The sequence below is a fragment of the Haliaeetus albicilla genome, chromosome 3 (assembly GCF_947461875.1).
Source record: "Haliaeetus albicilla chromosome 3, bHalAlb1.1, whole genome shotgun sequence".
NCBI lineage: Eukaryota > Metazoa > Chordata > Aves > Accipitriformes > Accipitridae > Haliaeetus > Haliaeetus albicilla.
Genome location: NC_091485.1, coordinates 18735485 through 18749997, shown reverse-complemented (window position 1 = coordinate 18749997; position 14513 = coordinate 18735485). Strand labels below are relative to the sequence as shown.

Sequence of the window (14513 nt, the reverse complement as noted above, 5' to 3'; positions counted from 1 at the left end):
TCACGATTTTAAGAAATCAACAAAATAAAAAAGCCCTAGCATATGAAAGCAGAATTAAGTCTGTTTCGCAGCCTCTCCTCCCAGTCCTCCCTTCCACCTAGCCCAAGCCATTCAAAATAGCTGTAGCTACTCTTACATCTGAAAGCCGCACTAATAGTGAGATTTGGTAATCTGTTTGCCCCAAAACTCATTATATTTGGCTAGATTCTACTAACTGTAACACATGACTGTCAGGAAAATACATAGCAAAGTTCAAGAAATCATAAAAAGATCCTTACTATCTTTTCAAAATGATACTGGGCATTACTTTTGCTTTTAAGTATTAAAGATATAGATTTAACCTTTTTTTTTTTTAAACATTTGTACAGTCAAGTTATTTTTATATTTTATCTAAGAGGGGACAAATACATAGGATTAGAAGTTTAGCTGATAGAAGGCGCTGATCAGGTACCCTCTAACACCTTCTAGGCATCTACTGAAAACAGCAAATTATTTAAATCCCACAAAGTTACATGTTTTAATACAGTTTGGAGCTCATTTTTAAATACTGTTAGCAGTCTACTGTTTATGTTTAAATACACGAGCTAAACATTTACCTGTATAGTTGAATCCCCCATTATAAATTTTGCTCCTTCTATTACAGCCATATATGAAAATCTTAGTTGATCAGGAGTCTGAATAAGTCCCATACGGTATTTTCTCATATCCAGTAATACCTTCTTAATATCTACAGAAAATGGGTCTTTTTTTTCCATCTGTAAAGAAAGTTACATCAAAAGTGTCATTGCTATTGAAAGGAAGACAACATAAAAAAAATAACTATAAATAAAAATTAGTCATAAAATTAAATCTAAAAATTAATTTCTTCATACTATGTTTCTATTACTTATATATGAAATTAATATCTCAAATGATTTCTAAATTGTTTTTACAGGAAAAAAGCAAACCATCTAATGAAAGCTTATTATGAACAAATCAATGATCATGTATTAACAAAATAAATCAGTACCCTAATACCAAGTCTTAAAATTAAGAAACTTAGATATGCTTTATTTTATTCAGGCATGTATTTGTACTTTGAAATAGGACTGCGAGAATCAGAACCGTAAAGCAGTATTTCCCACTGCTCCTGAATGGAAGAGCAATTCGGAATGACTGAATGTGGCAGAAGTTTCCTTATTTAAAGCAGAGCCCCTAATCCAAGCAATGCACACACTTGTCCCCACACTGCATTCATGGGGTGTTTTTAACCACGTATCTGCATTTCTTGCAACATTCATTTTGATTCTTCCAATATTAAAGTATACTTGCATCAAAATGTACACCTATGTTTTCCAAAATGCAGAAAAAAAAGAAAAACTGAAGAAAATATGAAAAGTAAGTTGAGAGGACCTAACCAAACCAGAAGACGAGTGTCTTATAATTTAAATGAAATCCTATTTCACCTAACCCTGTGCTGTATTTCTATACAAAGCACAGCCAGAGAGAAAAAGTCTGTGTCTGGACTTTAAAATCCAACAAAAATTTAAAGATATTTTAAATACTATTTAACATTTAAAGTTCACTCAAGTCATGAGCAATTATAGATGATGCAGTTCACCGAGTACAGAAAAAAAATCTACTCATTCATGTGGCACTGCAACTGGCTACCAAGCCCCACCTCCCAGAGAGCTGCACAGGTAGGGAAATTCTGCACCATCCTCCATTACACACAGCAGGAGATCCAGGCACATGCCCAAGTTCTCATCCTAGTTCAGATACCAATTTTCTGCAACCTTAAGAAAAGGGGCCTGTCAGACCTGCAAGATATGCCATGTTTAGAGAAAAGACTTACATATTCAGTTGTCTCAATATATATTCACAAGCCTAACTTTAAGCTCACATTTTAAAAAAACCAACAACTCAACCTCTTCTAAGCATATCTTATATAAAAGGAAAAGAATGCTTACTATTTACTTTCCAGGAAGCTTTGAAAATGTGTAATGTACTTCAAGATGGATTTGTAAATGTGTTTCAAGAGCTGTGTTTTTAAACTGTCAAAGTACGTGATAGAAAAAAAAAGTACGATGTCTTAAAGTTTTCACTGGCATGTCATTAACTTAAATGCTTTTAAAGCTTTCTGACCAAAAAGCCCGTATTGGGAAGGGAGGCAGGGCATCAGGAGAAGGAAAGGGGTGACAGAGAAAACAACCAAACACTTACCAGAACAAGACAAGTGTCTACTAATGAAAACGTGCCGGAACGTCCTATCCCTGCACTGCAGTGAATGACTGCAGGTCCATGTTCAGGACTTAGTGAACCAGACTCTCTGACTTTAAACAGGAAGTTCAGGAATGAAGCTGGGGATTCAGGAACTCCAAAGTCTGGCCATGTAGTATAATGAAAATGGAAGATCATCCTGGACTCACCACTCTAGAAGTGAAAACAAATAAACAATACAACTAGAAAGTATTCTACTTTTCTTTAGTTAGCACACATTTCCCCAATCTAAATCAATAGCTATTTCTTACTTTAAACCTCCCATTTAGACAAACAATCCAATAACTTGGTTCAAATTGGGTGACAACCAACAGTGCAACGTGAAGCAGGTTTTCATCCGTGTTCGTGTTGGTAATTTTCCCCTTTGCAATTATTACCACACACATTTATTTTTTTAATCTGCTCAAACTTCCAATACTGTATCTGGTTTGCTTTACTACTTGCTCCCAAATTTTCTTCTTTTTCTACCATTAATGCAGCTTAATGGCTGACAGCAGCTACTAGACTGCTAGCATTAATGCCACTGAAAAAAACAACCCGTCAGCATTTTAAACACTCTCCGCTCTTGCTTAGAGCAAATTTTAGTATCAAGAGGTATTAGCATCTCCATTATACGAACCACACTAGTGAGAGGAGCAGGAAGATTTATGCAAAAGGCCTATAAGAACCCATACAGCAGGATGTCTAGTAAGACTTCTGCTGGACATATTCATTCTTTGTAAGTAAGAAACAAGGATTCCAAAACCACGCAGTTCTTTTAGAACCATGCAGCTCCTCTCCTATCATGACCAACTAACTGCAAGTATTGAAATGACAGCAAGAGAGTATGTATATATCTGAAAAGCTTTGATGACAAATTTGGATTGTATTTTTATGGAACTCACTTCAGACCTGCTGTTAAATGCTACTCCTTGCACAGTGATTTTGAGACAACTTGATCACTGATGTAAGCTCAGGAATTTTAGAAAGGTTCAGGTTTTTTTATCCTCCCTCCATTTCATCTTAGTTTCCACAGAGACTGTAAACCTACAGAAACCTCCACAAAGTCAGAACACAAGAAGGTATTTTAAATATCGATGTATATCAGAAAAGCTATTTTTCTTTTTCAGCAACAGTAAAATATAGCTATGAAATTCAAATAAATTCTATTGTTCTTCATCTGCTCAGTCTGTTTCAACTTCTTATGAGGGACAACTGAAAAAACTCCTTTGTGAAACTAAAATAATCCAGTTCATGGTTACCATAGTAACAAAAGTACCCTCCCATTTTGTCTTTTGCCTTCAACACCTGATACTGCAAGAATGTCAATACTTTCACAGAAAACAGTGGATATAACATGACTCAAGTCACTCTCAAATGCACAGTTATCTTCCAGGAATATTTTGTCTTTTGGCTAAAGGCTCAACAAGGACAACAGGGTCTGATCCATCATATTGGGAAAATAAGTACACAGTAAGATTTCAAAGGGGGAGGGGGGGAAATCTACCAAGGCCTAAATTGCATAAGTACACTGGGATTTCCCTTTCTTACTTGTCTGAAGCAAAGAATTAAAAAAAAGTTTGCATTTTCAACTGACATCATCTTATTGGTCTTCTGCACCCAGTTTTTCAACTAGTGACTTAACTCACTAATCAACTGAAATGACCCATTTGTTAAAAAATCATGAAGGAGATACTTTTTTAATGAGAAATCTGGAAATTAAGAGTGGAACTTAACACTCTTAAGCAATTTCCTCTAAGAAAAATAATTCATCAATTTACGAACAAAATTAAGAGGAAAACTGGAGAGATGAGCTAAATGCACACACTAGGTAAAGCAAAGGTTAAAGCTATTTCTTGTGAATCTAGATGATACCTGGAAGCAGTAATTGATACTCCCTACTCCCTCCCCCCAGATTCTTAAATAGCATTCTAGACAAAAGCCTCCCTTATACCTCAAGAAGGCAAAAATGCCCTTAGCTATAGAAAACAAAGGTGATCTGTGGTTTGTTTGGGTTTTTTCCCAAATCCTACACTGTAACAAGCACTAGCATCCTCCTCCTAAAGAAACCCAGTAGCACTTCAAGCACATGGCCAAGCATCACCCTGTTCATACACTAATCTGAAAATAGGTATTTCTAAGGGAGAGATTAAATAGTGCTGTTGTACATCTCATCCAGCTCCAACACACAGAATTACTTTTTTCTTCCTCCTCATACTGCACGAAGGCTTTATCCTTCCCACAATTTTCTATCACTTCACCTCATTTTAAAAATATCTAGTCTCTTCATCTTTTTTCACGAGTGCCATTTTAGTGCACCAGAACTGGCTGGTCTTCTTTGAACCTGCAGTTTCTAATCGTACAGCCAAATCCCATTTGTATATTTCAAACCTCCCACATTTTCTCTCTTAAACAGAATGGCTCTTTCAAGTGGTGCTTGGCAGTCAAGCTGTGCAGCTGAAATACTGCCTTTGTGTGAATATCTGTACTACCCTTTCTTAAAGAACACCCCCCCCCCCCCCCCCCCCCCCGGCACTGAGCCATGCACCACAGCTATGACTTACGTGAAGTGACACAGGACTGTAATGAGAAAAGGTTTGGCTTGCTAAAGATTCACAACTATTGGTGGACAGAAATTCAATTTTAAAGAACAACTAATTTTATCTACAGTGTTATCAGAAAACTAGATATTCTTCTAAAGAAAAAAAGCTGAACTTCAAGGCTCAGGCAGTAACATAAAATTTTATATATTTGATACACAGGGATCACATTTCTGCATTATAACTGAAAATCAGCTTATTCTATGGTAACCACAACATATTCTTCCAAGATTTATTCCTTAAGACTAGCTACCAAAAGAAAAAAAAATATTCAAAAAATCCTTGAATGATCGTGGGACAACATTTAAACAAAAAACTTTTCAAGAAAATGAGTCAAACCATTCTAGTGAAAGTTTCACAAACTACAGGGATAAGCTTTCAGTAAATAACCAACATAGCTAAACCTGATAAACTCAGAAAGTTACCACCACACTGCAGAGTCCTCCACTGACTGCTGGCAACACTAACAGCATAATGAAAGGATGATCAAACCACAAGCCATGCTCCAGGTTACAAGCAGACATCCACACAAGGACTTCAGCAGAAAAATAATATAATGTCATTAAACAAACTTTCATCAAAACAAGCCTTGTCATACCCTTTTTACATTGACTATCCTATCACTCAAAACAAAACCGTACAAAAGTCTTAGAAAAACTTTAGGTTGTTCCATCACCCCAGAGTATGAACATGAATAAAATACTACCAAAATGCTCAAAGGAAGTTGATGCCTTCAGTGTCAGTTAAAACAGGTGAAGACAGAAAAATGCTGGTCTGTCAAATTTCACACACTCCTTATAAAAGCCTTCGTTTCATAGTTTAAGGGCTACCGAAATGGTCTAACATATGAAGGTGTAAAATACACGTACAACCCCATAGAGGTCCTGTATTTAACGATCATGCCTTACGTGCATTAACAACTAATTTGATCATATAAAAATGAGAAGGCATGCCGTAAAGGGAATATTCTAAGCACTGAAATTAAAAATCTTAAATCAACTTTTACCACAACTTCTTCTATTTGTTCATTCTAATGCTTGGCAAAATGATTTTCAAAATCTACATAAAAATGGCAATGAGGATAATGGCTCCAAATAATCATCACAAACATTGTGGGATTTTTTAATAACTACTGCCTATCCTGCAAGTCAACATGGTAATAGCTATGCCCACTGAATCTGCAAAACACTTGACATTCAAGTGAGTCTGGGTTCTCCTTTCCTGACACCAATACCTTTCCTAACACCTCAGTCTTATTCCTGTGGTCCTGAAGACCAAAATTAATCCCTGTTGCAGTTTGACAGAAGTGATATAAAGACATCCCACAAGTTTAAAAGCAAGTGAATGCCATGTCTCAGAAATCCCTTCAGAACACTATAGGAATTACATACATATACACATCCATATACAGAGATATCACTAGATCCCAGAACATCGCCTGCCATTAGACTGCTTGCCTCCAAAAACAAAAGATCTTCTCAGTACCTTTAACATTTTGGACATTGTAAACCAGCAGCAAAGCAAATCTTATCTTCTTGAATTACACTGACTCTTCCTGGTTCATCCACAGGATCAGATAGTGAGGGCCACTAAACAGTCTTGTGTCACCTTAATCTGACAGCAATGGCCACACAGAGGCTTCGTACTAAGTCGAGAATCCATTTTGCTAATGGGTTTTTCCAGATATTTGCTATTTGCAGAGGACTCAACATTCCACTCGGGGTTTATTAATGGTCCTTACTCTAAAGCATCATACCACCAGGGTCACATCAAGTCTAGTTCATTTCTACTAGGCCTTTCTCTTCCAGCAAGTATTTTCTTTGCAAGCCTCTCCTTTGGCTGCTTTACTCTTATTCCTAGGAACTCAGCCTGAGACACATTCATCAAGGTTCCTCCAGCAATTTCAATTCCTTTCCACTGCTCCATTTCCTCACCCAGTCAATCCCTGGTTTCCCTCAAGTACTAAAGCTCATTTGCCCTCCCATTGCTTCCTGGAATTCCCCAGTATCAACAGTGAGGTTTTGCTTATAAGCATTGGTTATGTGTCACACTGTATCTTTCTCCAGGCTATCTGGGTTGCCACATCAGAAAACAAAAGTTTTCTTTCTGTAAAGACCAGTATTTATACTTGTGACAAGGAAAGCTAAAAGCAGCAATAAAGAATAATATAAAAATACATACTCGACACAAGGTGGTGGAGTCTTCCAGAAGTCAGCTGTCAATACCTAACAATTCTCCCATAATAAGGTCACAAAACTTAGCAACCCCATCCAATAAGGTTATTTTACAGGTTTAACAAAAGGCTCTCAAACACCTATCACTCCTCTAGTATACTGGGAGACTTTGCTTCAAATCACAGACATGCAATAGGTTCTCACATAAATGATTACAAATTTTTAACATGAGCACAGTATTTTCCTTCTACCCTTATTTTCCAAGAGGCAAGGGTTTGTGGAAGCCTTCACAGTCAGTCTTTTCTCAAGGAGAGTTCTGAACCTGAGCAATTACAGCAGAAAGCAGCAGCCAGCTTCCAGAAGAGCTGACAATTGACACCAACAAAATGATGGAAGATATGCAATGAACCATGGTGGAAAGGCAGCTTCAGATTACTACATTCTAAGATGCATACTGGGTCAGGCAAAAAATAAGGAAATTCCACAATAATAACCCACAAGAAAAAGCACATTAGAAATATTTTCAAAAATTTTGGAAAGATACCAATAAACACGATCTCCTCTCCAAAGCTTTATTGGACTAGACTAGCGGCAACAGCAAAAACAAACATCTGCCTTTAACAGATATAAACAAATCAAACCACCAAATGTCTTATCTAATCCTAAAAAACAAACATTGCCTTCCCCCCTCCCAACCCCACCTGTACTTCTAACTGCTCTTTAACAAAACAAAAGAAAACCACCACCACCACCAAAACCAACTGAATACTCAGAGGTTCTTTCACTGGTAACAACCTTAAACAAGCACTTTACTCTCCATACGCATGTATTTTGCTCATGTATTAGAGAGATTTGTTGCAGTAACACAAATTTACTTGAGTTCAGAATGCTTGCATTATAAAGACAATTCTAGTTCTGTTTTCAAGGAAATACTAAATTCTCTTAAGTATTCTCGGAATTCAGAGTATATCTTGTTCATGAGTCACCTTATATTCCAGGCGTCAAGTGGGTAAATGTCTTACTACTCTGCCTCCACCAAAGATCCCTCCAGAATAACTTGCATAAACATAGTTAAGCTCACATTTCAAGTTACTGTGAATACTCAGTTCCCAAAGTTTTCTGGTATAATTAGCAAATTCTGGATACAGTACAGAAGGCTGCACTTAACATTTGCAGTGTTATTCTAGAACTATGTAGTTCTGTTTGAGTAACCAAGAATGTTCTACCTGTAGCTATTTTACATAAAAAAAATATTTTTTGGAGTTAATATTTGTGGAGCATTACAGGAGCACTATGCCATTAAAATAAAAATTCAATACAGTAAGTTTGCTAAGTATTTGTGAAACTGATTTACATGACATACAAGAAACACTGTACAGCACTGATGGGCTCACATTACCAGTCCAAAGCAAACCCAGAAATTTAAGTGCTAAATAGCTCCAACTCAAAAGTCTAATATAGTATATGTGCTGTTCCTCATGGGATTTCTGCATTTTCCAGCTAACGTTATGTCCAAACATACACATATCATGAAAATTGCATCCTTTGAAAATAGGAAGTTTAAGATTAGGGGCCAACATCAGCCAGACAATGCTGCAAAAAAGCCTTTTCAGTAGTTAGGAAAACTTGCCTCAGCTTTCCAAAAAGGAGAGTTATACTTTCTCAGGCTCTAACTTGCAAACACTGCTCTTTTCTTTGCCTTTGCTGTCAATAAACAAACAACTAAACAGAAATTCTTCAGGTCAGTGGGACAGATTTTCATAAAGCTCTTCTTATATTGAATAGACTGAGGAACAACATACCAAGCATTACCACGTTGATCTTGTGAGAGAGGTTTCAAATTAACAAACATTATCTCAAAGTACCATTAATAGTTACTATAAATTCAAATAATTTTGACCAAACATATCAATCTTTAGTTGTATAAAACAACATGCAAAGGAACATCTTCAAGCTTTGCTTTCCCAAATCCACTGACAAGACAACCTTGAATAAAACTTGCCATACTAGCACTTTCAATTAATATAAGGCAAGGTTTATAGGGAGAGAGAATATCTTACAAGACATAGCTGGAACAAACAGACAAGCTCTTCAATCCTGTCTTCAGCTCTGAAACAGAAGCAGCAAATTCCAACCCAAGCTCAGGCCAGGAACAATTTTTTTTGAGCTTAACTTGATTAAATTGTCAAAGTGCTCTAATTTTTAAGAGAAAAGGATGGTTGGTCCTGTGGAGCAAAAGGGGAGGTAAGCAAGAGGAGATAAAGTTACCTATCTACAGGTGGTAATCAGCCCTCCCCCCAAAAACTTATATAGCTGGACTGATTTATATGGAAAACTAAAGTTTCATTAAAAAAACCAGTAATTACTGAGTCTGATTTCTGATATTCAAAAGAAATTAGAATTTTCAACTCCTACGTTCCTCCTTTTAGGGTATTTCTTACAGCTCCTCTTACAATCACCGCTACCATCAATTACAATTCATCTTGTTAAGGTACTGCCAAATGGAAAATATAAATCTAAAAATGCTGAAGCTGTTATCTCTTTTAATGTATAGATTAATTCAGGTCTAACCCACTTGCTTATACGCCACACATACATCTTCAACATTATCAGAAGCAAAGTGCATTAAAATTTTCAGTGTAAAAGCTCAATCAAACCTGTAGTGACAATATGCTGAACAGTTGTCATTATATACTTAAGCCCAGGAATATGAGCTCTACAGACTGAGAAAAGCTTACGTTGATATTTTCTAATTGCAGTAGATGTACTGTGTAATAGGATTTGATGTCTTCGGATACTAGCCTCACACGGAAACCTGTTTCACTGAATGTCATAACTTCCTCTTCTTTTGTTGGCCAGTATTGTGCACACTTCACCTATTTTATTTTTTTTAAAAAAGGAGAGGAAAAAAAAAAGAAAAATCTGGTTAAGTATCCTCATATCTTGGGCTTTGCATGAGCCCATTCTGAGACCCCATTATTCAATAAAGTAGACTCAAGTACCTGCTCCCAATTTGAGGGATTCTCAAAGTCCGTAACGTTTACAGCCAAGTTACTACAACTGTTTCAATAGGTATTATGCATTCCAGCTTTATCTGTTTATGCTTTCTTTCATCACAGGGATAGCATGTTTTAAGATATACCTTAACCATTCTCCCTCTGCCCCCTCTAGTTCTCTACAGTGAACAGAGATCTTTACTCAGCTACTTCAACAACATTTCCCTCCTCCATTTCTGATGTGCACACCTGCACATTTACATAACTGATGTAACACATCAGTTTTCCCAAGGCTTGCTGAATACTGGAAGATTCTAGTGAAACAAAAGGATGCACTAACAAAGCTATGCAAAACTGTCTCTTGTCCTTTACTCCTCTTGCCCTGCACTCAAACGTTCTGTAGGAAAATTTCTGCATGAGAAAGTAAGTGACTTTTTAATGGACTACTCAGATCTTTTTCACTAACAAATCTACTCTGAAGAAAAACCATAAATTTCAATGATATGCATTTATAACTAAAATTCGCAGTGGTTTTAGGCACATTAGCAGAAAAACTACATCGTAACAAAAGATTAATGTATTCTGCATGTATAACACCAGCTGTAACAAATCAAAAATAACTAGATCAGTTTGCCAGCTGCTGGGCAGCAGCTTGTCTTCATTGTTACAGTTAAGATCACTATATAACAAATATACTACTCTGTTAGATTTAGAAGAAATAATCTGAAGATACTTTAATGCAAACTTGTTTTCCCATCTTCCATTTTGTTCTAGAGCATCTTACACTGCTTCTACTCCATCTTATTTCTAGCTGTACGTCCTCCTTTCTCAGGATGTTACTTTCACCTTTCTGGATATACATTTATTACATGCCGTTTTCCCCAAACTGAATTTTGTGTCTTAGCTTCATCACTTTAATGTTACATTAAACACATGTTACATTGTACACCAGTGAGAAAGTCTGTTGATTCTTTTAACATAACAATCAAACATTGTTCAACTGTATTAAAATTATGTGGCTTACTCTACCACTTTAGGCCTAATATTACTTACCGATTCTTTTTCAACAGTTCTGTTCAGCATGACAACTGCTTTTGTCTGTTGTTGCCATACCATTAGCCAAAAATGACAACATGTATTAGGTAGTGGACCCTGTGTAGTAAAAAAAAAAAATGGGTGTGAGAACATACAGGCAAAGCAGTGTTTGAACACAGTATTTCACTGTGTGAAACAGGAAAGTCTTCCTCTGAGAAGTTTAAACAAATTATTAATAGAATGATAGAAATGACAGACAAGAAAGTAACCACACTGCACAGATCATTCCAGTACTTAAAAGTTGTTTGGTTTTTGGAAAAAAAAAAAAAAAAAAAAAAGAACAAACCATAAACAAACAACAAAACAGTAAGAACTCAGGGAAGGGATGTTTCTGTTTGGGCATCAATACTATTGTGCTGTTAAAAGAAAAGCTACTGCAGGCATGCTCAGAAGGTACAAGATGAAATAAGGGATAAAGTTATGGTTGTAACCTATTTCCAAAAGAACTGAAGAAAAGAGCAACACATATGTGAAAAGCTTTTTATGCATTAAATTATTCATACTTAAGTATTCCCTTTAGCTTTTTCTTAAAATACAAAATAATGTGTTCACAACTAGATCAAACAGGCAGTTAGTATGAGATATATATAATTCACAGAGACAAGGAACCATCCAAATACAAATTACAACTATACAAATCCCCCTCCCCCAGATTCTCAATCCCTATCACAACCTAGTAATTGGTACTACTTACCTGTGTTAAAATATAGTATCTCTGGGCTTCTTCTGTGACCACTAGGCTGGCATTGATATAGTCATTCTCGGTGTTCTGCAGTTTTACACGACTATGATCATCTAAAATTCAAAGAAAATTAAGAATTAATGATGCACTGATCTTGATGAATACTGTTTAACAGGCAAGTTTAGGTCTGACAAGCAATTAGAAATAAATTCTGCAGTACTAACCAAAAGGCAAACTACAAATATACGTGAAACTAATTTCTCATGTACCTTTGATAACTGCCTGTCTCATTCTCCCCTCAGCATTCCATCAGAGTAATTTCAGGCAGCTACTAATAGAAGCTGCTCAGAAAACTGGAATACCCAGTTTCTTTAAAAAACCCAATCAAACAAAACAACCCTCCCACACATGCTGAAAGATGCTCACAGTCATCCCTCAACACTTGTATTTCCTTAACACAACAAACAGCAGCATAACCCACACCAGGCAGCACTCTCTCCTATCATACCAGATCACTCCACTGCATGGTATCCTTTAAGTTCAGAATTCCAAGGTTTTTGGTGAACTGAAGTTTCATAGGTTGAGGGAGAATCAACAAGTTAAACTCACACAGCTTAAAAAAAACATAATAAAAAAAAACTTCTACTTGCAACAATTCAAACCAAGCTTTGATCAATTTAATTTTCCCTGTAATTTATTAATACTATACAAATTAAAAATACAAAAGAAAGGGCACATGCAAAAATGTACCTATTTAAATTAAATGAAACCTAATCTAATCACACAGCTTCAGTCTCTCACTATTACACAGGCAAGACAGAAGATTCCCCTATTTATGGCAGAGGCAACCAAAGGACTAAATTTAAAATTCTAACATTGATATGAGAAAGATTATCAGACTGTCATACTAAAACACTGCAAAATAAAAAGTCGCTGTAGCTGTTGCTAGAACCTTTTAGTATCTGATTTATCACCCTCTAGGAGACAGTTAGGTAATCAGACTTGTTCACAGTAAGTAATCCTTCAGCCATTTATTAGAACTGTATTAAATAAACAGCATTTTTAGTTTAAGATTTGTACACAGCTGCATTCCAGGAAATGAGATCCAACTGACTGGACAGACTGCTTATGAGAAGAGTAAATAAAAAAATAGCAAACTAAAATGAGTTTAAGAGACTTCAACACATTTCACAAGAGATGGAAAAAATTCCATAAAGAAACTAACAGAGCTGAGAGTGAATTTCAGTTCAATGCCAGTTTTTAACCTACGTTCACCTGGTCTAACCCACAAAACTCATTCAGGGTACAGACTGATGGCACAGCTGCTGTTAAAATGTCAGCCCCCTTTTTCCTCTACCATCCCTACACCAAAAGGCTAACTTCCTTTTGACAAACATCTTGGGAAATGCACAAAATCCATGAGTTTTAACATGAGTAACTACCAAGAATCACACATTCAGGACAGCTATGATAGCTGAACGCAGGTTTAAGTCCCCATATCACAGCCAGTCTATACAGCATAAGGCTTATCCAAGAAATCCACAAATATGACCCCAGATAGGAAAAAAGCTGATGGGAATCAAAAAATAGTTACTGAATTAGACTCTTTTCCTACGGGCTGCTCATATGATTTTATAAATACTTTCCATATGTTTGGAAACCTGGGAAAAGTACATTTACCAGGTCTTGATCTGCTTTTATACTCTCCCTCATCTATCCGCTATTGGCAACTGTCAAAGAGGATCTTGCTGGATTCAAGGAGAGAATTTGGCAGTAAATTACCTTTTTTTTTTTTTAAAAGGACTGAGATTTGGGGTTGTTATCCTATCTCCTTTAGCTACTAGCTTTTATATGCACTCACACACAAATGTACAGAGAACAGAAATATGCTGGAAAACCTATTTTTAATATAAAAGTATGAGAAAGTTATTGGTTTAGTCTGTTTTCATTAGCATTCCAGCTGTAAGGCAACACCATCTTGACTTTCAGGAGTCTTAAAACAATTTATGATACATCTGTATGATGAAAAAAACATTATCAAAGCCAAGTCACAGTAAAATTAAGACACGTGCATTTTAAAGTAAAACATAGCTCCTTGTATTATTTGTCTGGATAGGAAAGTGTTACTTTTTCCTTTCATGTATCACTTTATCTGAAATGTTTCTACTGGAGAGAAATCAAGACCTTTGTAAATATTACATGTCATTTGCCAACAGGAAAAACTTAAGATCTTGTTATAGTAAATCACACATACCGGTACTAGTGTTCTCGGAAAGATGACGTAAGCAAGCACTGTTAACAGTTTAATCACCCAGCAGCAGCTGCAGTATTGCTGCCAGTAGGAGATAATTGCCAAGGCCCTAATGAGGTTTTCTACCGTAATCCTTACACACATTTTCAGCCTTATTTTTTCCTTATAAATTCTGCTTTGTAAACATGACAAATAAAATTCTGAAAGGTTTTTTAAAAGCCCCTTTCACAACTAATTCTATGCACAGTCAGCCTCCCTCCTCCTCCCTAACTAAAACAGAGGCAATCCTACAAATACACTGGCAAACACGCCACAGGACAAAGAAAACCACGAGAATATATTGATTTCCCTTCTTTCAAGGGAGAAGGTTTCTAAAGGACACAATGACCCAGAAACCTTGTTCAAGCCCTGGCTTGCTCTTCTGAATTAAATGAAGCAAGCCAACTTTTGACAGCGAGTTAGCTGTAACATATTTCC

General features: G+C 36.3%; 1 protein-coding gene across 5 annotated transcripts in view; it reads right to left on the bottom strand.

Annotated features, from left to right (window-relative positions):
• PTPN2 (protein tyrosine phosphatase non-receptor type 2) overlaps positions 1–14513 on the bottom strand; it is a 33675-nt gene that overhangs the window by 10355 nt on the left and 8807 nt on the right. For all 5 annotated transcript variants that reach the window (XM_069778926.1, XM_069778927.1, XM_069778923.1 and 2 more), the window contains exons 3-7: positions 11798–11898; positions 11062–11160; positions 9751–9888; positions 2203–2412; positions 597–755 (exon numbers count right to left, since the gene is read on the bottom strand). In XM_069778926.1, the coding sequence (XP_069635027.1) occupies positions 597–755; positions 2203–2412; positions 9751–9888; positions 11062–11160; positions 11798–11898 (707 nt within the window). The remainder of the gene's footprint in view (positions 1–596; positions 756–2202; positions 2413–9750; positions 9889–11061; positions 11161–11797; positions 11899–14513) is intronic.